The following is a 25,523-nucleotide window of genomic DNA, read 5'->3' on the forward strand; positions in this document are numbered from 1 at the left end:
ACTTATTTTTACATTAGCATATCAAGCAATTACAGGTTCAGGTAAATCTGTGCACTGCCTGCACTGCACTAAACCTTCAGTATCATACATACAGTCAATACTTTTTCTTTCTATTGTCACTTCCCTCTGCATAATTATGTTCAATCCTTTATCAAATTTAAATTACATAGATGAAATCTGACAATACCTTTCCACGACACAATACAAGAAACATTTGAGTCTCCAAAACATTTACAGGTCAATTGTATTTAATAGTAACAAAATAACATGAACATATAGTAATAATATCAAATGAACAGTGGACATTTTAGAACAGTTCCTGAGTTGTTACACAAATCATTGACACTAATGTTTGAAATGATATACTGTTATAACTGACAGGCTCAACACTGCAGATACACACTGAACAGTAAATACTGTAACTTTATTTCCAACAAACAGTTTTATTGCCATATTTACAATAAGGTATGGAGTGCAATGTATGAAAATTAAAAGTTCAAAAAATGTATATATTTATGTACATTAAATACTGAGTCAAAACTGGACAATATGTCCAATACTCACAAAATAATTAGTAAAGTACAGAAGGTCACTTGTACACAGAAAACAGCACTCTAAAAATCATACTTCACCATCTTTTATAGTACATATTGATTTTGCAGCATAGTGGGATATATGGTATTCAAATTCTGTACTTGTACATACTTGTTATTGTCTGTAAATATAATAAAGGCTAATAAATTGTGCCATATCAATCTGAGCTCATCAGCCTTTTGCAATCTGCTACTTATTGCATGTATAACTACAGTATATACAAAAACAAGTTTCTACTCTTTCCCACATGAAACAAACTAAGAACATGTTTATCTTATGAACAAAGACAATGTAAAGGAGTTCTGTAAAACAATTTCAGTGTACACAGTAAAAAGTTTAAGAATTATAAAAGAGGATTTGTCCAAAAAACAAGGAGGAAGGAGGAATATAGCTTCCAGCAGCTTTTGCGATGACACTGTGGGCCAAATATCAAATTTCACAGCTTTGAAATGGTTTTATTGTATGATTAAAAAAAAACAAAAAAACAAAGTACGGTGTAAAAACCCAAAGTTTCAAATGGAAATTAATACTAACAGAAGAGAATTTAAAAAGCTGTTATGTTATAAAAACCATGAAACAGTACCATAAAATTATATTAAAATTACTTTGGCAAGTTGGTTGATTTGATTTTGATGTGCATCAGAGAATAATGTGCCATTTCACACCTCAAACCTTACCATCTGGAGCATCGTTGTTGCAAGTTAACCTCAACAGATTTAATTTTTGTCTTGGTTCCAGCTTATCCACTGTCTCAGCTGTCAAATGACGAATGAAGACTTGTGGCGAAAATGGCCCTGTGAGAAATAAGAATTAGAAAATTAGCATACACAGAACTCCTCCTTTAACAGTTTTTTTTGTTCATAGTAAGACACAATAAATGCTGTGTATGTTTCACAGATTTTGTTTACCTCATCTGCATCTCCATATTCAACGCCATCACTCTGAGCTGGCCAGTTGTAGCTGAAATAAATAAAGTGATAATAAAAACAAAAAGCCCTCAATGAAGTGTAGAATAGCAAAGTATTGCTTCTTTCCCTCTTCAGAGATGTAGTTTATACTCACTTATTTTCATTGTGGCCTTTTTTGTGGAAGCATCCACGTCTAAGGCAATTACAAATGGAAGCAGTCAAACAGAAGAATACAACCACTCCACCAAAGCACTTGAGGAAAATCCCAAGTATGTCGACATCATCTGCAACAGAACACAGAGATGATATTTTAACAGAAGTATGTGGTCTGAGAGATATCAGTGCCCATAATTAAGACTTACATTAATTGAGTTTTATGATTTCTGTTCTTATATATTTTGTTTATATTTATTTTACATGGTGCTGAAATCATCATTTGATTAATGGCTTAGCTGACCAGCAGAATAATTTGATAATCGACCAGTTTCAGCCAGTTATCAAGTAAAGATATCAAACATTTGCTGCTGACAGCTTAAAAAGTTTGTATCAATATGAATATAAACCTGTTTTCATCTGATCACATAAAGTACTAAACTCTAATATCTTGTGATCGATGGAAAATAGATGGAAAACATTTTATACACTATATGGCAGGAATTTCTGACTATAACAGTTAAAGGACTTTCTGTAACACATACTGTTTACCACAAACACTTATTGCAGTTTCATTCAATATATGGTTGTCAACAGAAAACAACTTTTCAAATCAACAAATTTCAACTATATTGCAATAAATAACTTGAAACTTTGGACAGTTGCTCCATTGTTCTCTGATCCTGGGTTCAAAACTGGCCTGACTGGCTGGGACTTTACTGTGCAGACCTTACTTGGAAAGATATGCTGGTTAGATGAATTAGTAGTCTCTCTGCTGGCTTTCAACTGGAGGTTATTTTTGACATGGGAAGATGGGTGCACAATAAGCTTGGCCTTCAAGTGGTTTAAGTCATGCGAATACTGTTGCTTGGGGACTGACTACAAAAATGGATTTTGCCTTGTTTACTTTTCAAAAATGTTGAGTGGTTTTGTGTTTTTTTGTATTTCAAATTCATGTTTAGGAATGAGACATAATAAATGTCAGGAGTATGTATAAAGTGCTGTTGTTTCAGATCTGTGCACATGTACGCATGTCACTCACAGACTTCCATCATTAGTGGGGCACACTGTGCATGTCCTGCATCATTCTTTGCCTGGCAGTAGTACTCCCCTGCGTCCTCCTTCCTCACCCTTCGAAATTTCTGAGGAGATATTTTTAGAAATATTTCAGTGCATTGACACACAGCTGCATTGTCAACAAAATATTTAAAGATGTCTGTCTGTGGATTCTTTCTTACATCACTAATTGTCTTTTACTGTTCTGTAACATTTTATCATATGGACATGAAATGTGTTAAGTAAGATGGTTGAATTTCAACCACATGTAAGACTTTTACCCATTTATTATGGTTTTGAAGAGAATCTTAAACACATTACCCTGGCTTTGGATGCAACATTATCCTCCTGTAATACTATATGCCAGCTTTTGGTTTAGCTTCCTCACTGGCTATCTTTACAAGCATTGATTGATCCTGCTTTTAGTCAAATGATGGTTAAGGGTTCATTTAGATTAAGCTGTTCACATTCACAGTAAATAAGCTGTCATTGAAATTTCTTGATGCTAAAGAGTTCCATCCACAAACACAACTGTCAGCCCACTACTTCCTCCTATTTTACTGAGACGGATTCTACTACACGGAGAATAAGCTAATTTCTAATAATATAATAATAATAATGTGTTTTTTCCACACTTTCCATTGATAGTTTGTACAGACGATGAAAACTAAAATCATAGTCATAAGTCAAAAGTCATAAACAGACTATGTCCCTGTTTTTCATACCAGGCCTCCAGTGTCAGGGTTGATGCTGTAAGAAGAGTTGACAAACTTCAGGCTGTTTTTGGGGTCCTGAGGAAGCTCCTCATTGTTGTGGAACCAGCGGTACTGAGGAGCAGGGAAGCCCTCGTTCTCCAGACATCGCAGCTCTGTTGATGTTCCCACTGTGACTGCCTCTGGCACGCTGCACCGTGGTACAACAGGTTTCACTGTACACAGACACAGACACACCTTTATCCAAAGCAGGTTTTATTACATTTACAAGGCAAGGCAACTACTGACTGTTTTTGTTATTGATTGATGAATCATTTCATGCATAAAAGATCAAAATATAACATCCTTACAAGTCAACAGAAGTAATCACATGAAGAAATCGTCTGACATATTAGAGAATCAACTTATATGTTTTCTTGCAGAAAGTTAGATGAGAAAATTGATACCATGTCTGTTCAGTAAATATGAAGCTACATCCAGCAGACAGTCAGCTTAGATTGGCATAAAGACTGGCAACACAGGACATAAGTAAAATAAAATTTCCAGAATGTCAAAACTATAGCTATAAAATTTGTCTTAAACCCCCCACAAATCCTGAAATATTCCTTCCATTAAATAACAAAGGAATTTTTTTCTGAAGTCTGATTTCTGAAGTGCAGTATAATTTTCTGTTCTTCTGTTAGAGTATGTAAATATAGATGTGTTGTTGCCAGTCATCAGTGGTGTGGTATCTTAGCAAAGCCCTAGCCCACCATACCTCTTACTGCAAGACTAATAAGTATCTCATCAAAGTCCCTTTGATCATCGATGGCGGCCACCTCGCAGCGGTACTCTGCAGTGTCTGACCGAGTGGTGTTGAAGATCAGAATGTTGGCTGGCTCTCTGAGCTGAGCTCTGTGCTCCAAGTCCCCTTTACAAAGAGAGAAAAAACACTTTACAATTGCTCATTCAAATACACAGCGTGACTTCACAGTTCAAAAACAGAATTCATTGCCAAGTTCTTTCAAGGTACCATTCATTCAGCTAAGCTTCAAGTCCTGAGACATTGCTTTGAAATTCTGTGGTCTGGTGGCTGAGGAGGTTTTCAAACAGAGAGTTTCCAAGCGGTTTACCTGCTATCTTGTTTTGAAAGTACACATAACTGGGGACACCATTTTTAATCTTTTTCCATTCAATCCTCGGGTTGTTTGTTGAGATGGACTCTATTAAACAGGTCAGTTCGATGGCTGTGGAGGAAACAGAATGCATGAGAGCAGGAGAAAGAGAACTCAAATCAGGAAGAGAAAAGCTACTTTGGATAAATAGGTTTGAGTGATTTTCCAGCAACTTACGCTCAAACTCATTTGCCCACACAATCTTGTCCGTGGTTCGAAGAGTTACCCCGACTGATGATGGAATGTGGCCTGTGGGAAAAAAAGGAAGAAAGACACTAAACGCTGAGTAACCCTGATGGCATACATAAGCTTTTTCATTAGCAAACATTATCTACTGGGCATGCTGCCTAATAAACAGTGGATTAGAGAGATAAATATAGAAACTAAGAGAGTGTGAGAGGCTTGGGATTTGATTTAGGGTAAACATATCTTATTAATTAATTCCCATGTGTGTTTAAGAAGATTAACACCTGGGGCAAAATGTGTAAGTTGTGCATTTTTAATCAACATTTGCACTACACATTAGAGCCTTTTAGTATGAACTGACTCCTAGTAGAAATGTTCTGTCTTCAGTATTTGATTTGTTTCCTTTGTAGTGGTTAACAATAGTGGGTGACAATAATTTGCAGGTGTTGAATCATTGTAAGAGAATTGTAAAACTTAAATTGCTGCAATAACAATATTAATACAGTGGTGTCTGTAAATATTTGGTCAGTGATTTTTATTGTTTTGGCTTTGCTCCAGCATACTGCATTTGCAATGAAACCCTGACTGAGGTTAAAGTGCTGACTTTTGGCTTTTCAGCCTTTTCGTTTGAGGGTGTTTCCATGCATACTGAAGAGCCACTGGAAGCTTTCTATACACAGTCCCTCCAGTTTTAGGACAATGCAGCAGGACAATACCAATAAACATAAAAACAAGGCAGGCAGGGTTTTTTTTAGTGCCAAAGTCAATTTGTTTTTCAATTTCCAAAGAGCAAGACTGAAAGCAAAAAGCTCCTGAAAAGGTCAAATATCAAGAGAGGACTCCAGTATTTGTGCTAAGATACAGTAAACTAACCGACTGCTGGCTTTCAGTTCTATATTTAAGGGACAGAGTAGCATTGATTTATCATCTAGCCTAATTCTCAGCAAGAAAGTGAATACACGTATTTAAAAATAAGTCTAACATGGAAAATTCATGCTGTAATGAACAAAAAGGTCCCCAATTCATTCAGTTATTAAAAACAAAAGGCAACGTAATTGTCATTGAACATGTTTTTCATTCCATTATGACAGTAAATGCATACATAAGAAACAAAAACAAATAACAATCTGTATTGTATTCACTTTATTTCTGTGTTTGATTTGTTTTCAGTTTTTAAAATCTACTGTACAAGACTGAAACAAGTGAAATCTTAAAATAAGACTGCACTCTCTTCATGTAATGATACAAAGTAAATTTATAAACAAGGGATTTGATAATATATTCATGATGACTTCATTTTAATTATGTTGGCTATTTTAGTTCAGCATAACCTGATATGATGCACAAACACAAGAGTTTTCAGTTTCTTTAACTACTGACTTTTATGCTTGAAAGAGGTTTTCTGGTAACAAAGGTCAACAGAAAGAAAAGATGAAAGAAGAAAAGACAAAGTATCCTGTGTAACGTGGGTGGGGATACTTGATTTTTGTCAAAAACATATCAGACATTAATATATGAGCGTCTGCATCAGTAGGTCATTAGATCTCACTAGTGTTTGGGTCGGTGATAGGCCTATAGCTAGAATTGGTCAGTGATGTGTAACTCATTACAGCAAAGTGCTCCCATTTCTTTTCTCTAACAAACCATTTCAGTATTTGGCCCAATGTCCTATTAAAGCATTTATTCATTGAAAAAAGTGTTTCTGAAGAGGTATGCAATTTATACATTTAGTTATAAGAAATTTTCAACAAGCTGTTTTTTAAAAGCCACACGCCCTAAAATATTACAAGATACAAGAGCCTCTTCGCTAAACTGTGACACTAATTTACACTGAGGTTCACTGAATAAATAATTTATCAAAATCCCCAAACAAAACACATTCAGAAGCACAAAAATAACTTAACAGTGGGAATGTGTTTATATTTGAAACATATTTAATCAACGTCATTGTTTCCCTCCGGCACAAACAACAATGAGATATACTTATTTTAAGTTCCTTGCTTGAGTGAACTCCTTAAAGCAATTAGTGTTATTTTATAAATGTCATACTTTAATGGCAAGAGGCATAATTCACAAGTTTTGTCAAAATTAGGCCAGTAGAATGCCAACTTAAGTGGAAAATGAGTGAGTATAGTGGGGGGGATGTACAACAACAAATTAGGAAAATGCTAAAATTACAATTTCAGATGTACACATAATTCAACAATGTGTTGAAAAGATTTAAAATGCTGAGGATTAATTAGCATGTTTCCACATTCCACTGGTACCCTACACTCAACCTATTGTGTCTGTGCCACTTCCAAATGTTGTAATTGCTGGTTACACATGCAACTAACAGCACCCATGCTGAGTAATGAAGGCATTCACTCCCTGTGGGGGCAGTATGAAGGGTTTCAAATGAAGTAGACAATAATAGTCGTCACAGCAGGCTTTGAATACAGCATGGAATTGACTCCTATTCGCCCGTGGCATTCTGACTAACCCTGAGGTATTTAGTCAAAGCAGCCTTGTTAGCACACGAGTGACCCTGAGATGTACGGTATGACTTGGGTCAAAGTAAGCTAGCATATAGCTGATGCTCAGCCTGAACATGATGAAAACATGGGTCCTGCCAAAGCATCCGGTCATATAAGCACAGCTGCAGACACTGATGAGATCTGACTCCCAGGTCTCAGCTTCCGTCTCTGTTGCTGACTTTCCCACCCTGTGCATCAAGAGCTATTTTTACCCCAGCTGTGAGTGACTGGACATCCTGAGAGACACAAGCTCATCCAACAAACGCTCCCTCGACATATGCACGTACTGCGTCCTCAGCCTTTAAGCAATGCTTTGAACTGCTGACTTAGATGCTTTGAACTGCTTCTTTTACAGCTAAAACAGTGTGGAATTGAAGGACTAAATTAAAAGGACTTATTTTCAGGAACAAATTAAAAACTACAGCTCTTTCAAATATTAGCCATTTAATAAAATCTCCTACAATCACACTGCAAAGTATCACATTACAAAAAAACAACAAATATGTGTTAAAAACTCATCATTTCAGGGATTACAACATGATGGGGTGTAATGTGTTGGAGTCCATTTGTTTTTGTAAAGCACTCTGGAAAACTGATAAAAGGCCTTTGGAGACAACCTTTGTTGCATGTCACCCTCCCCATATTCCTTTGGTCAAAAAATGTCCAAAAAATAAACAAAAAACTTTTCTGTCTTTATTTTTTGCAGTCCATAATAACTCATATTGTGGTTGTGGATTACAGAAAGCTGAGTGGATATAGGTTAACCAGAATCCAAAATTAGTGTACTAACTGCACAACCGGGTGCTGTGGTAACATGATTTTGTTAAAGGTTCTTCTCATCTCTATCCAAACAAAACCAAAAGTAGGCCGTGGGAAAGAATAACCACAGTCAATTAACATGACAATGTGTAACTAATTACTAATATGGGCTTAAAATAAAGGCATTCATACAACAATGCTTAGTCCCCCAGTGACACAATGTAGGCTGAGAAGACAATATTTTTGAATTACAAAAATAATCTCAGTGCAGGGTGGAAAGCAAACAGAGGCTCATTTTTAATCCTTCTGTTATTGTAATGCATAGACAAAGTAGGTCTATAGCCTGTTCTGAGAGAAACCTGCTCTTAAATAGCCACATTCTGCAATCCTCTTATGTGCTAAATGTGAAAACAACTACCCATCCCCATCCCTGCAACAAAAAGTTGTTGATCCAGTGCATCTATAAAAAGCCTTTTTTCTCAGACATTCCAGTGTCGTCGCTGCAAATATGCTGAAGGCAGAGTTAGCTTCGAGCAACATGGAGCTGAGTGAGGACCAAGGACCACTGGGATTCACAGCATACTAGAGTGACTGTGTAATAACAATTAATCACTCCCGTAGATTAGATGGAGACAGTCATGTTGTCATAAATACTGGAGGGAAATGTAAGAAAGGGACATGTGAACTGTTCTTTGCCCTTGTGTTTTCTAATGATGCTGGTTCAGAAAAAGTCCCTACACTGCAGGATCCAAGAGTGAAGAAAGACTGAGGTATAATGTAGCTCCAGTAGGTTTAACTGCTTCAATCCCACTGTCTCGCTGATGCACCAGACTGCACAAAGTCATGACAAAAGATACCAAATACATCAGGCTGTATTTTAGGGAAATGTGCACAAAACATCAACAATATTTTCGTTTGATGGAATGGTGTAGCCATTAAAAAAACATGTTGAGGGTATGAATATTTCAGTCAGTGTAAACTAGAGCTGCAACAATAAATCAACATTTAAAGAAATCAAAAATACTAATAATTTTCTGGTTCCAGCATCTCAAACGTGAATGATTGCCTTCTTTGTCATTTTATATGACTGATAAATAAGAGACATGTTTCACTATATTCTGACATTAATCAATTAATCAAGAAATAATATGCAGATTAATCAATGACAAAAATAACATTTACAAAAATCATTATTTGCAGTTCTAGTGTAAATACTAAAACAATAAGTTACTCAGCATTTTAAATCAGAAACACTGTTGAATAAATAGCTTCATTTAAGAGAAGGAACAAGCTGATAACGTATATATTTGATACTGTCAGTGTGGAATAATCATAAAGGGGAGATTTAATGAAACTCGGTGTTAAAGGATTAACACCATCTTCCTCCACAATCAGAACAAGAGGAAGAAAGCAAAATGATTCATTTTGTCTTAAATTTAATCATATAATTCAACTTTATGCACCGCTGTGTCCCAGTTATATGAAGCATGAATTAAACAATGTTAATTCTGATTCATGTTCATTATTCAAACCTAAAGGCAGTCTAAAACTAAAGGGTAGAATTTTAGAATATTAAATATTAGTCTAAACATGAATGCTACTATATTTGTGAGCTACAAGGTCAGACTTGTTTCAGAACCACAGAGGTGTCAACAATCTAATAAATGTAAGATTTGCCTGTCAGGCGCTTAGTCATTTGATTCACACTTGTAGAAGAACTGGGTCAAAAGTTCAACATTTACTGACGCAATCTGCCATTTGGAACCGACCCACTCCACTGCCAATTTTCACTCAGCAGCAGCAGGGTGACCTCACAGCAAATCACACTAGGGTGGATACAACATATAACTCAGCACCAACTACACTGATCAACCCAAAGCTCCAGCTGTTTTAGGGGCAGGCACGATGAGACATGTCATCTCCACCATGCAACCTCACCATGACTGACTGCATTTTCAGCTGATGCCCTCGACCTGCAGCACTGAAAACACCCCATCCACCGGCATCAATCACCACATGATCACCAAAGGTCAATACGCAAGGTTTTATCAAATCCACCACTTGCCTAGGACTCAAGCTGGTTAGAAAGATGGGATTTGAACATTGGATTTACCTAGTTTAACGACTGATAGTAGAGCTGAGATGATCAGTCAATAAATCAATTAGTTGATTGTCTGAAAATTAACCAGCAACTAATTTGATAACTGATTAATCATGTGAGTAAAAATTTGCTTTTTTCTATTTTATATCATTGTACTCAGACTATGTTTGGGTTTTAGACTGTGAATCTAACAAAACAAGACATGTGGTGTCACCTTAAACTATCAGACTGTCCTTTCCTCTTAGATTATTATGCTATTTTCTGACATTTAAAAGACAAAACAAATATTCAATTAATCAACATAATAGTCAGCCGATTAATCAATAATGAAAACATTCTTTAGTTGCAGCCCAAGCTGGAGGGAACACACAGAAAGTGAAAGTCTTTCTGAGGCACCAGTTTTAAAGGGTTTGTAAACTTTAATAGCTCTATTACTGGTTAATTAATCCTTTACTAAAGCTTTATAGATATAAGCCATTCATAAGAAATATTTTTGGGCTTCCAGATTAAATCTTCCTCCAGCATGACACTTTTTTAGATGGCTCTTAGATTCTCCAGTGGACATTTACAGGTCACTGACTAACTTTTGCAAATTAAATAACATGTTGTAATACTTATTACAAAATGATAAGCCCATTACCCTTTATTAATGGCTTGCTAACATTTATAACTCTAGACTTGTAACTGGCTTGGATGAGTCTTCCTAATGAATGTCACCGCCAGGAAAATGTCATGCTGGAGGAAGATTTTGCACATCCTGTCAACCAAAGCTGGATCACAAAAGCCCCAGGTTCACTATCACACGTTGTACCTGTTGTGTTTTATATAAAGGAAGTGACACAGTTCTGTTTGTCCATTTGCTTGTCTGAAAATTCATTTCCAACTATTGGGCAACTATTTTGACATTCGGATTAATTGTTTCAGTAATTTTTCAAACAAAAATAGTAAAATAATGCCAAATATTTTCTGATTCCAGCCTTTGATTCTGTGTCATATATCACAGTAAACTGAATATCTTTGGGTATGTATCAAATTTGACTCTGAGAAGTTGTGATGATCATTTTTGACATATCACAGACTAAACAGTTCATCAAAAAACTACACCTGTAGTCCAAATCCCAAAGAGATTCAGTTTACTATTACAGAAAAATAGCAAATATTCACCTTTGACAAGCTTGAACTTGGAAATTTTAGCCACTTTTACTTGAAAGAAGAAAAAATATTATAAAAATGGTTGAAATTCTCAATCAATTTCCTGCTGACCAACTAAATGATGAATTGACTAATCATTTCAGCACTAGAGTACTGGTTTTGGGGTGCCTAAGGAAATTATGAAACCACCATGTACTGTATAGTGAAGGGCCGGAAGGAGCAACAAATGTATGCTCATTAAGTATATGCTGGCAACCCAAAAGTTGTTGTTATTAATGGGTTGTAACTGATCTGCAAAGCATTAGATTTACTAACCATTAATGAAGACATTAGTTACAGATCATAAAGCCTTTATAGATGGTGCCTAATCAGAAAGTGGTACACATAAATTCAACATGGTATTCTACAATGTATGGGCCTGTTATGCTGCATGCACAGACATACAGTGGACGCATGTTATCTGAGATGCTCTTGCAGGCCTGTGATTTCTTGAATCCTTCATGTCAGGACAGTTAGGACAGGTCTCCTCACAGTATGTTGTGGTGGCCCTCTCTTTCGCCCAAAGTAACGTTTGCTTTGTTTTCATTCTGGAAATTTCCTCACAATTACTCGTCAATGACAAGTAAACACATAATAATGTCGAGGCAATGTGTTAAAGGGTCCTATAGTAAAGAAATAAACCGACATTTAACGGTTTCTTCGTTTCCTGTGCTATTGTGAGCGGCTCTTAGCAAACGTTAACATGAACGTAAAAACGTTAAAACGTTAAGGATGTTATTTCAACTAATATACGCCATTTCTCAGGTTTGACTCGTACAACAGCAACGCAATGTTAGCGTTAATGGAAAAATACCTCACTGACATTAAAGCTGCCCAATACAACAAAGCAATACATAACGGTTAAGCTTTCTTGACAATCATCAGCCTGTTTATATCAAGCTAACGTATGGTCTTACGTTAGCACTAACGATTCTGTTACAGCTTTGATTAACTAACTTAACGGCAGCCGCACCCCCCTAAGTACAGAAATGATTTCGCAATAGCGATGTAAATAGGAAAAATAAACTTACCGAGGCTGGTGTAAAGAACAAAACATGCCATGAGTCGCGCAATCGCCATCTTGCAGCGTCTCATTTATCTGTTACAGTTGCACACACTCAGCACCTCTGAGAGGTATGAGGATGGGGGGCAGAACAGAACAGACTGGTGGATGTTGCCATCGACGAGTTTCCATAGCTACAAGAGTTGAGGAGGCCGAGCCCTCAACGCTGTCTGACAGGCGATAGGTGGTGCCAAATATGTGCTGCTCCTCCTACAAAAAACACACAACCCTGATTGTACGTTGTTGTGGGAATGTGTCAACATACACCCTCTTGTGGTTATATTTTTCATACATACATATGAAAATGTCTGTATGTCTGTAGGCGATAGATAGATAGATAGATAGATAGATAGATAGATAGATAGATAGATAGATAGATAGATAGATAGATTATGCAAATTTTGTTGTCTTTGAAGTGAACAGAAGTAAAAACAACCTCAGAACCAAACGAACATTTACTAACTACATCATTTGTAAGGGGTCACAAGAAAAAAAAGGTTGGTAATAATTAGTTTAATCCTGTATTTTATAAGATTATCATATATTTTTTCATGTAAAATCTTATTCTGCTAAGTAACTTGTAAGAAACGAGATGCCAAATAAAAGTGGTGGGATAAAAAGGACAATGTTTTTCTCTGAAAATTCTCTGAAATTCTTGTAAAGTACAAGTACCTCAAAATTGTGCTTTACTACAGTAGCCTACTTGAAAAAATGTAGTTACTTACTTTCAACCAGTAACAATTAGTAGTAACAATCTAATAATGTGCTAATAACATATCAGTCAGTCATCATTTTTCTGCAGAATGAGTTTTATTTTCAAAACTCTACTTATAATGGAGTATTTTTACATTAATGTATTAGTACTTTTAAAGATCTGAATACTTCCTCCACCACTGGAAAAAAAAATCACTACTTAGCAAATTACATATTTTGTTGATTTTTAAAGTGGAAAAAAGTAAAGCAATATCTGTTGCAGACGGACACTAAAAAATGAACTTTTCTTCAAATGTTAATGCACTGTTGCTTTTTATTTCATTAACTTAAAAAAAAGAAAGAATTAAACTTATTGTGGCATATGCAAAATATGGGCACCTGGGTCAGTAATTAGCAATTAGAACTTCATCTACAGCACTTGTTTGCGACTCTGGCTTATCCAGATATTGCTCTCCATATTGCTGACTTTAGTGATTAGGCTGCAGGTAAGGTTTCCGTATGATGACTGTCCCATAAAGACCCTGTTTGTGCATAAATGCTGCACAGTGGGACTGCACAGTGAAACTTTCCTGCACCTTCTTTTCAGTCATATGGGGTTTTTTTGTTTTGTTTTGCTTTTTTGCCCAGCAGACATGCAGGTTTATCTGAAACTTTTATTGGTCTTCCAAATCTTCAGTTCAGCTTTGACTTCCACAGTTCCACTTTTCTACCATGTCATGATGATGTTCAGATTCATTTTAGATCTTCAGTCAGTTGCCTAGAGGAGCCAATGGATGTTGAGTGTCACCACAGGGTTTGAAGAGTCAGACAATTTAATCAGCCGACAATTCTTTACCTGCCTCACAAATCCTTACATTGAGTTAAATAAGGCTGAACAAGTTAATGAAGTTCCAATGAGTTTACAAGTAGAAGTGTGCCCACATGCCTCAGTTACTGTTTTTTTTCTATTATTTTTTATGGTTAATGTAATAAAATGTAACAGTGCATTAACATTTGAAGCTGTTAGAGTTTTCCCCTCTAAACTTCTCAGTCTTCACAATTTCAAGGATACTGGTTAAAGCATCTATATCATCAGGAGATGATTCAGTCATTCCAAAAGCAGAAGATAATCTGTGCACAAATAAACCACAATTGGCTGTTGCCTGTAAGACAGCAATGAGGGTATGAGCAGCTTTAATAATCGCTACAAGGGCATCAGGGCGGAAGATGGACCGTTCACAGACAGGAAATGCCTGTACATCATTGTGCTTTTTGATCTGTAAAGTCAACAACAGTTTTTCCGCTGGATCAAATACTCATTCCCAATCCTACACCAAAGTAAACAAACAAATAATAGGCCTAATAATGATAATAAATATTACCAAGGCATCATAAAATCACTAATAGTACAAAGTGTAAAGCAGAACATTTTGCAATATCTGAATTCTGCACGAAAACAGCAATATCTCCTGTAAGCAGGTCTGTATTGCTGGCAACAAAATGACCCTTCAAAGATTCAGTTAATGTAATTTATTTTCGAGTTGTATTTATTTGCATTGCTTAAATATACTGTACATAGCTGCTTGAAATCCTGCAAATGAACAGCAGGTGGCAGTGTAAAACCAGAGATTATTGCACCTGACAAAAACAGACATCCAAATAACAGCACCATCTTATGTTAATGGACTATAATGATACTCATAGCCTACTATATAAATAGTTCATTTTCTGTTTTTTGGAGTAAATATTTTTATGTTACAGGGAATATTGTCACAGAAAACAAGCTGAATTTAAAAACAATTTTACAGTCACCTAAACTCCCATATTGATGTTGCAAATATTGGAAGTGTGTGCCCTCTGAATGTAACCCTCTGACCCACTCACTAAATATAGAAAAAAGACAGTAGTATAGGTTGCTACGCAATCATTCCTGTGCTGAAAGGTCCCTTCTTGCTGCCCTTTGCTGCATCTGTTAGAGAACTGTATATTTCCATTGTTTTATGAATGCAGTGACACAGGAAAGAAATATACTGGTTTGTAATGTTTTTTCCCTGAGAACAGACTCAATGAGTTTTTTTCTGTGATAGTAATTTCCCTGCAAGAATATTTCATATGTATGCATCACAATTGGAAAAAAGTCTGGGCAGACATGGAAGGATTAGTGAACGAGCTGACTGGGCATAAGCCCAATAGTAACAAAAGGTCAAGGAGCCTTTGTCTGAAGTGACTGTTAAAAATTCTTATTGTAAAGTCAGTCAAGTGACTACAAAGAGACGCAAAACAACCACAAAAAGAAAACAACAGACAAAGAAATACAAAACTACTAGAAGAGATGCAAAATGACCATAAAAACTATAAGAAAGATTCTTAAAATGATCACAGAGACTATACATAGGCACATCATTTGTAATTGTTTTGTGTCTATTTCAGTTTGGGTGTCTTGCTCCTCTGCAGAAGGGGTGGGGGGCTATAACATGTCTGTGCCCAGGGGCCCATTGTCTCATAATCCATCCATGTGTGCAGGAAATAGTAATATTTAGCATCTTCATGCTTCAGTCAACTGAGGTGAATCTCATTCTGAGCCAAATTAGTGACACCATTACTGTGTCACAATAAGTAATATTAGAGGTGTTGTTCATTGGCAGCTTTATTTCCTGTGGAATGTAGATGTTGTACGTAATGCCCTTTTTTTTTTTTTTTCCTCCATGCATCATTTGTACTGTGAATGTATATCTTTCACAATATGAATAATGCACTATAGTGTAGGTTTTTTATCCACTCATTTATTCTGTCTCAAACTCATGAGCTCTGTTCCTGCAAGCTTGACAGACAGGTCTAACACCAACCAAGCTATTTAAGGTGTTGAAATAAGTACAGGATATTAAAGCATATCTGCCTGCAGTATTATAAAAAAAGACCAACACTGAAATTACACTGCAAATTTCTTCTACATAAAAGAAGATTATAACAGGATGAATAAACAGAACAAGTTCATGTTTTATATTCTTCTGTATGAGTGTTGACATCTACAGTATATCAAAAAACATAACACAGAGATTACCACTGTATTGCGGTATCAATAAAACAAGTGTTGTTGGGTTTTATTAGTTTAAAATGCAGACAAAGCCTCATAAAGAAGATAGAATATTGAGACGCAAGATTGTTCCATGTAAAATTTGTTTTCAACACTTTGATTTTCATGATTTAAGTACATACAACGTAAAAACTGTTAGATTTTTCTCTTTGAAATTTAGTTAAACAAAATATATTATTTGCTCAAATGTAAATACCTTAAAAGGCACTTCAAAAGATAGGCCTTTAATGCTCAAATACATTTTTCCCTCTTAGCACATAATTCAGTCATGTGAAGTCTACCTTATCTTAACTGCTGGATTATTATAGAGTTTTAGCTGAACACAGAGAAAGCAGTTCACAGTAGTAAATTTGTTTTTATTTGTGCAGAGTTACAATACACCAGCAATATACCCAGAATAACTAATTCTTGTTTATCTCAATGCAAATATAAGTGGAGATATTAAGAGCATACATGCAGACATATGATGCATCGTTATAACCCTATTCAGCGACAGTGGACCAAGAAGGGACAGAATAAATTCCAAAAATACGGCCAAATGTGAATTCTTATTGATATTTTAAATCATTATTTAATATATGTGATTGAGGGCAAAGTATTATACAAATCCAGGTTGTATTAGTGGATGTTAATGTGAGCCATTGTAACACATGATCTCAACATTTACTACTCAAGATAAGTAATACACAGGTTGGATAGATAATGGCACTCCAAGTCTTAAGTGATTCAAAGAAATGCTAATGTATACTATATATGGCTGTATATTGGTCATAACTGTCACAGTTTCTTTGATGGATATTCTTATCTTGAAGTAACCTTCTGCGAGTGTCAAAAACCTGCTCTTTGAAGATTCCCACAGAGCTCCCAACCCCCTTCCTTGCAGCTATTATTAGTGTGCTTGTGAAGCAAGACATTTCTTCTCCTGCTAATATTTCTGCTACTTATTGTTCTTTCACTACCTCTGTAACTTAAGCATATTTAAGATATATGTCTACATTTTAACTTAAAGCTGGAAAGATTCCTCTGGATGTGCATGCAATTTCTCTCTCTCCTCTCAGAGTTTTATATTGCATACTGAAGATTGCAGCTGACACACATTCAGCTTTGGATTTCATTAAAAAAGCTGCAGCCAAAAGTGTCAGCGGGGCTCCTCAGAACAGGAGTGGGACTTTAAGAACCAGCTTGAGGTTCAGATAGGGAGGTGGCTCAAATTCCCAGACATGACGATCAGAAGGAAACGGCAAACTAACAAAGCAGGAGAGGATGAAGTTTCACATCCTGGTGGCTGAGTGACTTAAGATACTCAGATTAAACCAGTATAGTAGAAATGAATGTATTAAACCAAAAAAGACTCATTGTACCTGGAAAAAACACAATGCTGACAACAAACAAACCTGTCATATTAAGTGTGTTTGTATTGTAATTTGTGTTCTCACAGTTGCTGTCCACTTTGCCAGTAACATTAGCTGCTCACTTTGGTCTTCATGAATTTAATGGTAATGTAACAGGCTCTCCTGTGTTTGCTATGTGTTATGCTTTTTGAGGTGTGTCCCTTGAGAATTACTGTAGGGCTGCCGTAACATGTTGGTTGTTGTTGGAAACTGTTTTGGGGTCATGTGGAGTACAGAAATGAAGAGAGGTGTGGTACCTTGTCTCTATGTCCGATTTCCAACTTATCCCAATACTTGAAACAGACAAGCCACCTAGCTATAATGAGGGAGCTAATCTAAGAAAACAACAGCGCAAACAACAAAGACACGATAAAAGAACACTACAGCGGTCCGTAGAGGTAAAACACCACTGCCACACAGATAACTGAGTGTCTTCGCCTAACTGTGTATTTAATATCAAAATAACAAACAGGACATGAGATGGAGTACGGTTAGCAGTAGCTACACTTTTCTTTATTTCTATACTTCATGCGTTTGGACATTAGGCTAGTATGAGCTGTAAACTTTTGGATCTTAGAAAGGTAGCTTTAGCTCTTATAACCTCTTAATATTACAAGGTTAGCTTTAGCTACCAACTCTTGAACAAAGGGTAGCATTAAGCTACTTTAGACAGTGCCTTTAATGTTAGCTGCTAACTTTGGTCTTCATCAATTTAATGGTAAGATAAAAGGAAAACATGTTAGTAACACTAGCTACTAACTAATGGAATACAAGGCTAGGCTAGCTGGCTAGATGGAGTAATGCAGTGCCACTAACATTAATCAGACACTAATGACTAATGGCGAGCAATAGCTGGTGAAGTTCTATATTTTGGACATCATAAGGTCAGCATTAGCTGCTAAAGTTTTAATGTTTGGACATTATAATGCTAGCATTAATAGCTACCATTGGAAGTTTTGCTGCTATAAGAAGGATGGACATAAGAAGGATGGCATGAGCTGTGAACTTTTGGATTTTTCAAGGCTAGCTAACTTTGCAATCTTTATATGAAAAATTCATGTCACACTGAAAAAAAATATTCACTGACAGAAAGACAGAAAGCAAAATGACATTAATTTAACATGTATTGTTCATTTAATCACTAGTAAATATGATAACAAAATGTGTGTGGTTTAATGTTATTTCAAGAATTTCAGATTTTCCATACAAAGTAGCCCAAACCATAAAAACCATCCCCAGAGCAGAAGTATATTTAAGTATGCAGACACAATGCACACTGTGTCTGCATATTTCTAGCCATTTAGTGTATTTCACCTTTTCTTTCTCTCTCTATGTGATTTTTGAAACTGAAAACCAAACAGAGTTTAAAAAGGGTATGGGTTTGGTTCTTACTTTAAAATTTTCTTTACAATTTCACCTTCGTCACTGCTGTAAGAACTACAACATCCAGCAGCCTCTGACTCTGCGCAGACTCAATAGCAGCCTAAAGATGGTGTCTGCCAGGATGCATCCGTGTGTTAGCAGTTTTACTTGTATTTATTTTTCTGTTTTTTTCTGATTTCCCCACCGAGGAGAAACGTTTCAGAGAGGAAATCCCGGAGGAAGTCTCGCTTATTGGTGAGTTTACAACACAAAACGAAATATAACATAACAACAACCTCAGCTAACGGAGTTAACGTTAGTTCGCTTTATGACTTACTAATTATTCACATCAGATTTGTGTATTTATTAAAGTCGTTTTCTTTTCTCGAAATCACTGAAACGTTGCGTACAAACGGGGTTATTTTGAGTACATGGATGTATATTAATACATCCATGGTGGTGTACTAACAGTTGATTGTGTAAATGTTGATAGCCAATCACATCAGCTGTTTTTGTGTGATTTCTGAATGTCAACTGATCCATAATCACATCATGATTAGCGTAACCTCGTGGTGAACATGTTGACCAATTAAATGCTGTTTTTAAACAGTACTCTCACTTTTTTTGCCTTATTATTCTCCAAAGTATTGTACATAGCGGTGGGACAGTAAGTTTTTCAGGGATAAAAAGTCCTCATAGTCACAAATCAGGGGATTAAAATTCTAAAACTGTAATGATTTTTTTTTTTATGTCTGATGTAGATAGGGCTATCTGTTGTTTATATCTGAAATATATAATTATTTACAAATATTAAGGAAATCAGAGTTAAGGTAAAAGGGAAACAATATATCAATGGATGAAATACAATAACAGGATTATTATAAAGACAAGACCATTTAAAAAATGTTATGTTATTTTTTCTTCATTTGTTTTTAATCAAATAACAATGTTCCAGCTTTTATTTGGATGAAATATGATCACTTTATGCAGTTTAATGCACATTAACATCTAACTATTAAGTGTTCACAAAGGATCTTTGGTCCTTATCTTTATCATAAAATTTCTCCCCATTTGCTTCACTTGCATCCTGTCCTCATGTCTCAGTCCCTCTCTTAAAATAAGAGATGTAACATTCTTTTCTCCGACCCATCATCTGAGGCATTATCAGTTCCTGGTGACGACAGCACAGCTGCATAACAGCTGGATCAGCTGTCAGTATGCAGGTGTTAAAAGAGCTTTTTATGCCTTGGAGTTTGTAATTGCACAGATAAAATGACACACTGTCCAAATAGTAAGTACAGCCAGCGCAGCAGTGTAGGGACATCCTCCAACATGACAAAAATTGTCTGTGAAGAAACTGTTTGACAGCAGCTGCATTCATTAAAAACCTGTATATTTTATTTATATTGTGCACAGATCCATCAAACCACAGCTTAATAAAGTTACAGCTCAGACTTTGAAAGCTAATGAGCTAACAGAGCTTTATTTATTTTTTCCATACTTGCATATGCATTAATTGATTGATTTTCTATTTGTAAATTCATTATGTAATTATCCAAGTTATGACGAGAATGTCTCCTAATTTGTAGAAATTATTTAGTAGTGTCTATGTTTTCGTGAGAGTGGAAAATATGTAAATATCAAAATATTTTCTCTATGTGACGACCTGATAAAAAGCGATGTTTAATTAAAAAGTTTTCACAGCTGAAAGACAACAGACTCTGAGGTGAGTCAGGACACAAATAAAATCTAAACTTGGGGGTGATGTTTCAGCTGAGGTGAATCTGCTATTTTTCCTGTTATAAAACTGCAGTGATTTATCAGATCAGTCTGACCAACTGCAGTGTCCAATCGCTAACAGATTTCTAATAAAGGTGTGTGTTGCTCTGATAAGTTTTCAGACTGATAAATACATGTGTAAATTCTCTGAACAGACTCATTTTTCAAAAACATTAATACTGCAGCTTCATGCAGAATGCAGGCGAAAAGTGAAAAAGCAGCACTTACACATTTTGCCACCACTGCTGACATAAGCCTAATAACCATACAGTGCATTCAGAATTCAGTATTCAGACCCCTTCACTTTTGTCACATTACCCCATAATGACAAAGCAGAAACAGAATGCAAATTTATTACAAAGGATTAATGAGGGAGGAAATGAGTTGTAACTGATTGATCTGTCAAACAGACATCTATAAGTATTCTTTACTAACAGGTGCTTCTGCAAGCCCATATCATTGCTTCAAACACTGTTGTTCTAGTTATATATTTTTTTCCATGTTTTCCGAATTTATCAGGTATCACAGGACTTTCAGCAGCTTTATCCCAAGGCAGCCGAAAAACTTTTTGAAAACTGGGCTGTTTTCAATGATGGAATTCTTACATATGCCCAGCGAGAGGAAAACTGCACTTAGTGCTGGATGACATGACACCAGGTAAGCTATTTCTTACAGTGATATCTCATAATCTATATAAAAAAAAAAATGAGAGAAAAACAATTGAAAGACAGTTTAGATGTTTTTGGAATTAGACTGTATTTCAGACGTTTCTAACATGGTATCAGTTGGTAAATGTTTGCTGTCTTGCTTAAGCCTGAGAAACTTGTAGCTGAAGTTTGGCTGTAGTTGACCTGCCTGGAGCATTTGGCTCTTCCATGAAGTGGCTCTAAAAATGCAACTGAATGTCATTTTCAGATTTACAATGTCCAGTCTTTACTCCAGTATCATCGCTGTTGTAGGTAATGTCTCCTCTGCTTCCCTCTGCTTTTCTCTCCTTGTCTTGTCTACCTCCATCTCATCTCATCCAGTTCCAAACTTATGTCCCTCAAACAGCCTATGTAAAGTCGGCAAACAAATTAAATCCTCATGAATTTTAAAACCTGGCACATGAGTATCCACTGTCAGTCACTAGCATGATAAGATAAAACAAAAAAAAAGCTTAAATGTCTGTCTGGCTTGTCATCTCACTCGGCATCAAATATGATACTTTGTAAATTCTAACCAGAATTTAGTCCATTGTAACATGTTCCAACGCTTCTAGTAATTGTAATGGGCTACACAATCAACACACTTTTGGTACCAATCAATACCAGGGCAGAAAAGTCAGAAATACTGCTTCAGAAGTATCACTTGTCATATACTTTAGCATACTATTTAAATGTTAATGCAACACTTTGTACTATGCTCAAATTGTTTAGTTGCTCAAGATGAGAGAGTTCTGAAGGTCCTGCCAACGCTGCTTCCCACATCCATCTATAAAGAGGAGGGAAAGTCTTCAGACCCACCACTGATGAGTCCCACAGGTCATTTATTGACATGCAGCCTGTAAGTTTCACTTTAGTTTTTCTACTTCAATAATGGTGGATGTTTGTGCTGCTTGACATGCTTGACATCTATGAAGTTAGTTTAGGGTCAGAATCAGAATGTTTGAAAGCAAAAATTGACAAACTCTGAATGTTAAACTAAACCCATAAATGATTTAGTTAAACTGTAAATGTAAAATCAAACCTATAAACAAGAAAACCAAGCAGTAAATGAGAACGTGATCAGGGTTTTTTCAGTTTCTTCTTTTTTTCATGGTTCAATTCATTCTCAGTTCAGTGTTCTTGTTCTTGGTCTACATTTACAGTTTAAGTACAATCACAGTTTGTTATGGTTTGCTATGAATTACCTTCCTAGATAACCTTCCAGTGATTAGAGTTCAGTAGCCAAGTATGTGATTTGGAGCTGATTTTTATGACAGCACTGCCTAATACTCTTAAACAGAGAGGCATGACTGAAGTTACTGGTGGCTAAAGTGGTCTGGTGTTTTATCTACAGCCCTTCTAATTAGCACCACTGATGTTCATGAGGTCCTGTGTCATCTATTCATCAAAAGGATCACTGTTTGTTTTTTTTATCCTAGATTTTTTGCATTTTAAAGCTTGATAACTTTAAATGCCAGTTATATTTCAACACTAAGTGACTGATGTGTAATTCACAGGTTGCGACCAACATGGTTGAGTATTTACAAAGAGACTGATCAACAGATCAACCGTTCCCGGACATTTTGTTCCTTGGGGATGACATGACGACGTGCCAGCCCTTTACCGGTATTTCGGGCCACGTCATCGAAACAGACTCTTCGCCAGTGGCTGTCGATATTTGTTTCATGATGTTTTACACCAAGCACCAAGTGACTCCCCACCCGGGGGTTTCTGTAGCATGCAGTGTATTGTATACTATGTACATTTGTAATTATGCATAATAAGTCATTTTGGCAGAAAAATTGCAAAATGTCATTAAATGCACATTTGATAATTGTCATTTAGACTGTTGTTTTTTGAGTGTGTGGTATATTTTACTATTGAGTTTAATCTCTTCATATGTTTTGTATGTAAAATCTTAATTGCTGAAGTAACAAAGACTGTCAGGTAAATGTAGTGCAATAAAAAGTGCATTAATTCCCTCTGGAATGTGGTGAACTTCTTAATTACAGTACTTGAGTAAATGTACTTATCTACTTTCCACCACTGTTGGTGGGAAACAGTCTAACCTTCTTAGCTACAGTAGTATTAATCATTTGGGAATAGACTGTACCGATCAGCTGGCTGGCAGGCTGAATCAGTTTGTGTTGCCAAGCACTGCTGGAAGTTTCTATATTGGTCGCAATGGGATTAACTTTCTGAAAGTCATCACAAGTTGAAAAACAATAACTGACTCTGAATATGCTCTTCCTCTGTCTTTCTTTCACAAACATGCTCTCACACAGACCCTCCCCTCGGCAACAGCAGCTTGACTCTCGCTCAAGAGATGCTGTCACCAGAGAGTGAAGTTCATCACATTCAGGGAGGCTAAATAGTTTATGCTATACGTTGCATGTCAAGAGTCAGGAATTAGCAACTCATCTTAATTAACACTGGTATTAATAGATTTCACAAGTGAGCTGGAAGGCAGCATGATGCACAGGAGAAAAAAATATTTGGAGACTTGATGATTTCAGTGTGATAAAGGGAGCAGGCAGCTTTAAATTTTTGCTTGATTTTCACACTGTGACTGTCTCTTCGCCTGGAATTTTAACAACCGGGTGTATTTTAATTACACTAACCAATAAGGAGCACTATTTCTGGCAGTTACAAACACCTGTAGAGAGATATGTGAAACCATGGCAACCATACATGTTACCTCCAGCAGAAATGGGTTCAACAACGTGTTTTAAATGCATGCAGTGGTGATACTGAAAGTTGAAGTGCAGTGCTTTACCAGTAATGGGAGAGCTGATATTGTGTGGATATAGTCAGAATGTAAAGCTGGAGTAGAATCAATCCATGTGAAGACTTAAATGGATGGACATCAGATTACTTAACAACCAATTATTTAACTTCCTGAGGTGACAAAGTGTGCAGACATGTAGGATACTGTTGTGATTCAGCGCACTTCACTCACTCTCATATTTTCCCCACAGATCCACTGTTTGGGTGGGTTGTTCACAGACTCCGCTGATGACCACTGAACATGACAAGTGATTCTCATCTGAGCAGCAGTGCGGAGAATGAAAGCGACTTTGAGGCCCCGAGTCCTCCTGCCAACGCAATGCATGTGTCATTCACATCTGCTGCTTCATAGACGGAGAGGGAGACAAGACAGTGAATGTCTGTGAGTTTGACTTGTTTCCACCCTGGTATTACAGGTTTTATTTAACATTTAATGTCTAGTTTCAAACACATTTTTATATACAATCATTTCTCTGAAACATTGCACTGTCTCTATCAGCACCCTAAAGGCAGATTTGTACTATAAGCAGAGAAGAGGAGTCTAAAACAGTAAATTAGGTGTAAGTAAGAAAAGTTCGGAACAATAATTTTACTGCAGAACCTGTTTAAATTGTTATACTGTGACATTTTTAATCAAACAAGACCTAATTACACAGCTGAAATCTTGAGTTTTGACAGCTTGAAATATCTTGCTCAGATCAAGTTAGACTGACTAACTTGATCTGAGTTAGTCCACAGCCTCACCCAGGGAAAAAATGAGTAAGGATTATGAACAACTTCAGGAGGTGCCTTCTGTTCATAAGGGGGATACATATTCTTTATTGTACAGGCTACTATAGGATCCTTCCACAATTAATCTTTTTTGTAGTTGTTGCTGTTGTAAAGAGCCAGTTGAAATCAGCCAAATTGAATACTGTCATATTTTATACTAGTGCATACATACTTTGTCAGTTTCCTCATTTTACTGTTTACTAAGTGTGATTTAGTTACATAACGAGAAGCTGAAACCAGCAAATATTTGTCATTTTGAGAAATGACTGAAACGGTTAATCGATTATCAAAATTGTTGCCAATTAATTTTCTGTAGCTCAACTAGTCAATGAATCAACTATTCATTTTTGCTCTATAATGAAAATAAACTCTGAACATCAGTCACAGCAGCTAATCATATAATGATTCACCCCAAAGTGTATTATAGCATATCCAAAAATCTAAGGTGATTATCATTAATAAAATCTAATTTGGTTAAATACTAACATTGCATATTCCTATATTGCTTAAGTTGTCCTCAATAACATTTTGATAAAAAAATAAATAAACCCACAAATAAATACAAC

General features: G+C 36.1%; 1 protein-coding gene and 1 long non-coding RNA gene across 3 annotated transcripts; one reads left to right on the top strand and one right to left on the bottom strand.

Annotated features, from left to right (window-relative positions):
* Nucleotides 1-304: 304 nt before the first annotated feature.
* On the bottom strand, nt 305-12,475 carry jam3 (junctional adhesion molecule 3). The gene is made up of 9 exons (XM_022769195.1): nt 12,363-12,475; nt 4,756-4,827; nt 4,537-4,650; nt 4,182-4,334; nt 3,437-3,639; nt 2,698-2,797; nt 1,657-1,786; nt 1,503-1,554; nt 305-1,388 (listed from the first exon to the last, which is right to left on the bottom strand). Exons 1-9 carry the CDS (start codon nt 12,424-12,426, stop codon nt 1,353-1,355), a joined length of 924 nt encoding a protein of 307 aa, XP_022624916.1. The 5' UTR covers nt 12,427-12,475; the 3' UTR covers nt 305-1,352.
* A 6,587-nt stretch (nt 12,476-19,062) lies between these two features.
* Nucleotides 19,063-23,381, top strand: LOC111239338. 2 transcript variants are annotated; one of them, XR_002665856.1, is made up of 5 exons: nt 19,063-19,189; nt 21,233-21,370; nt 21,629-21,672; nt 22,132-22,258; nt 22,917-23,381. It is a non-coding gene; the product is annotated as an uncharacterized LOC111239338 (long non-coding RNA). The 2 variants fall into 2 exon arrangements; XR_002665857.1 differs by lacking the exon at nt 21,629-21,672.
* Nucleotides 23,382-25,523: the final 2,142 nt, after the last annotated feature.

This window comes from Seriola dumerili, unplaced genomic scaffold (genome assembly GCF_002260705.1).
Source record: "Seriola dumerili isolate Sdu_G_001 unplaced genomic scaffold, Sdu_1.0 BDQW01002293.1, whole genome shotgun sequence".
Lineage (NCBI taxonomy): Eukaryota > Metazoa > Chordata > Actinopteri > Carangiformes > Carangidae > Seriola > Seriola dumerili.

Bases quoted from the DNA above. Each gene is read 5' to 3' on its own strand.
- jam3 (XM_022769195.1), bottom strand. From the start codon at position 12,426: ATGAGACGCTGCAAGATGGCGATTGCGCGACTCATGGCATGTTTTGTT. The intron at 4,651-4,755 runs GTAAGTTGCTGG...TTTCCTCCACAG, and splicing joins GTGGGCAAATGAGTTTGAGC to CCATCGAACTGACCTGTTTA. The intron at 1,787-2,697 runs GTGAGTGACATG...GTTCTGTTGCAG, and splicing joins CCCACTAATGATGGAAGTCT to ATGATGTCGACATACTTGGG.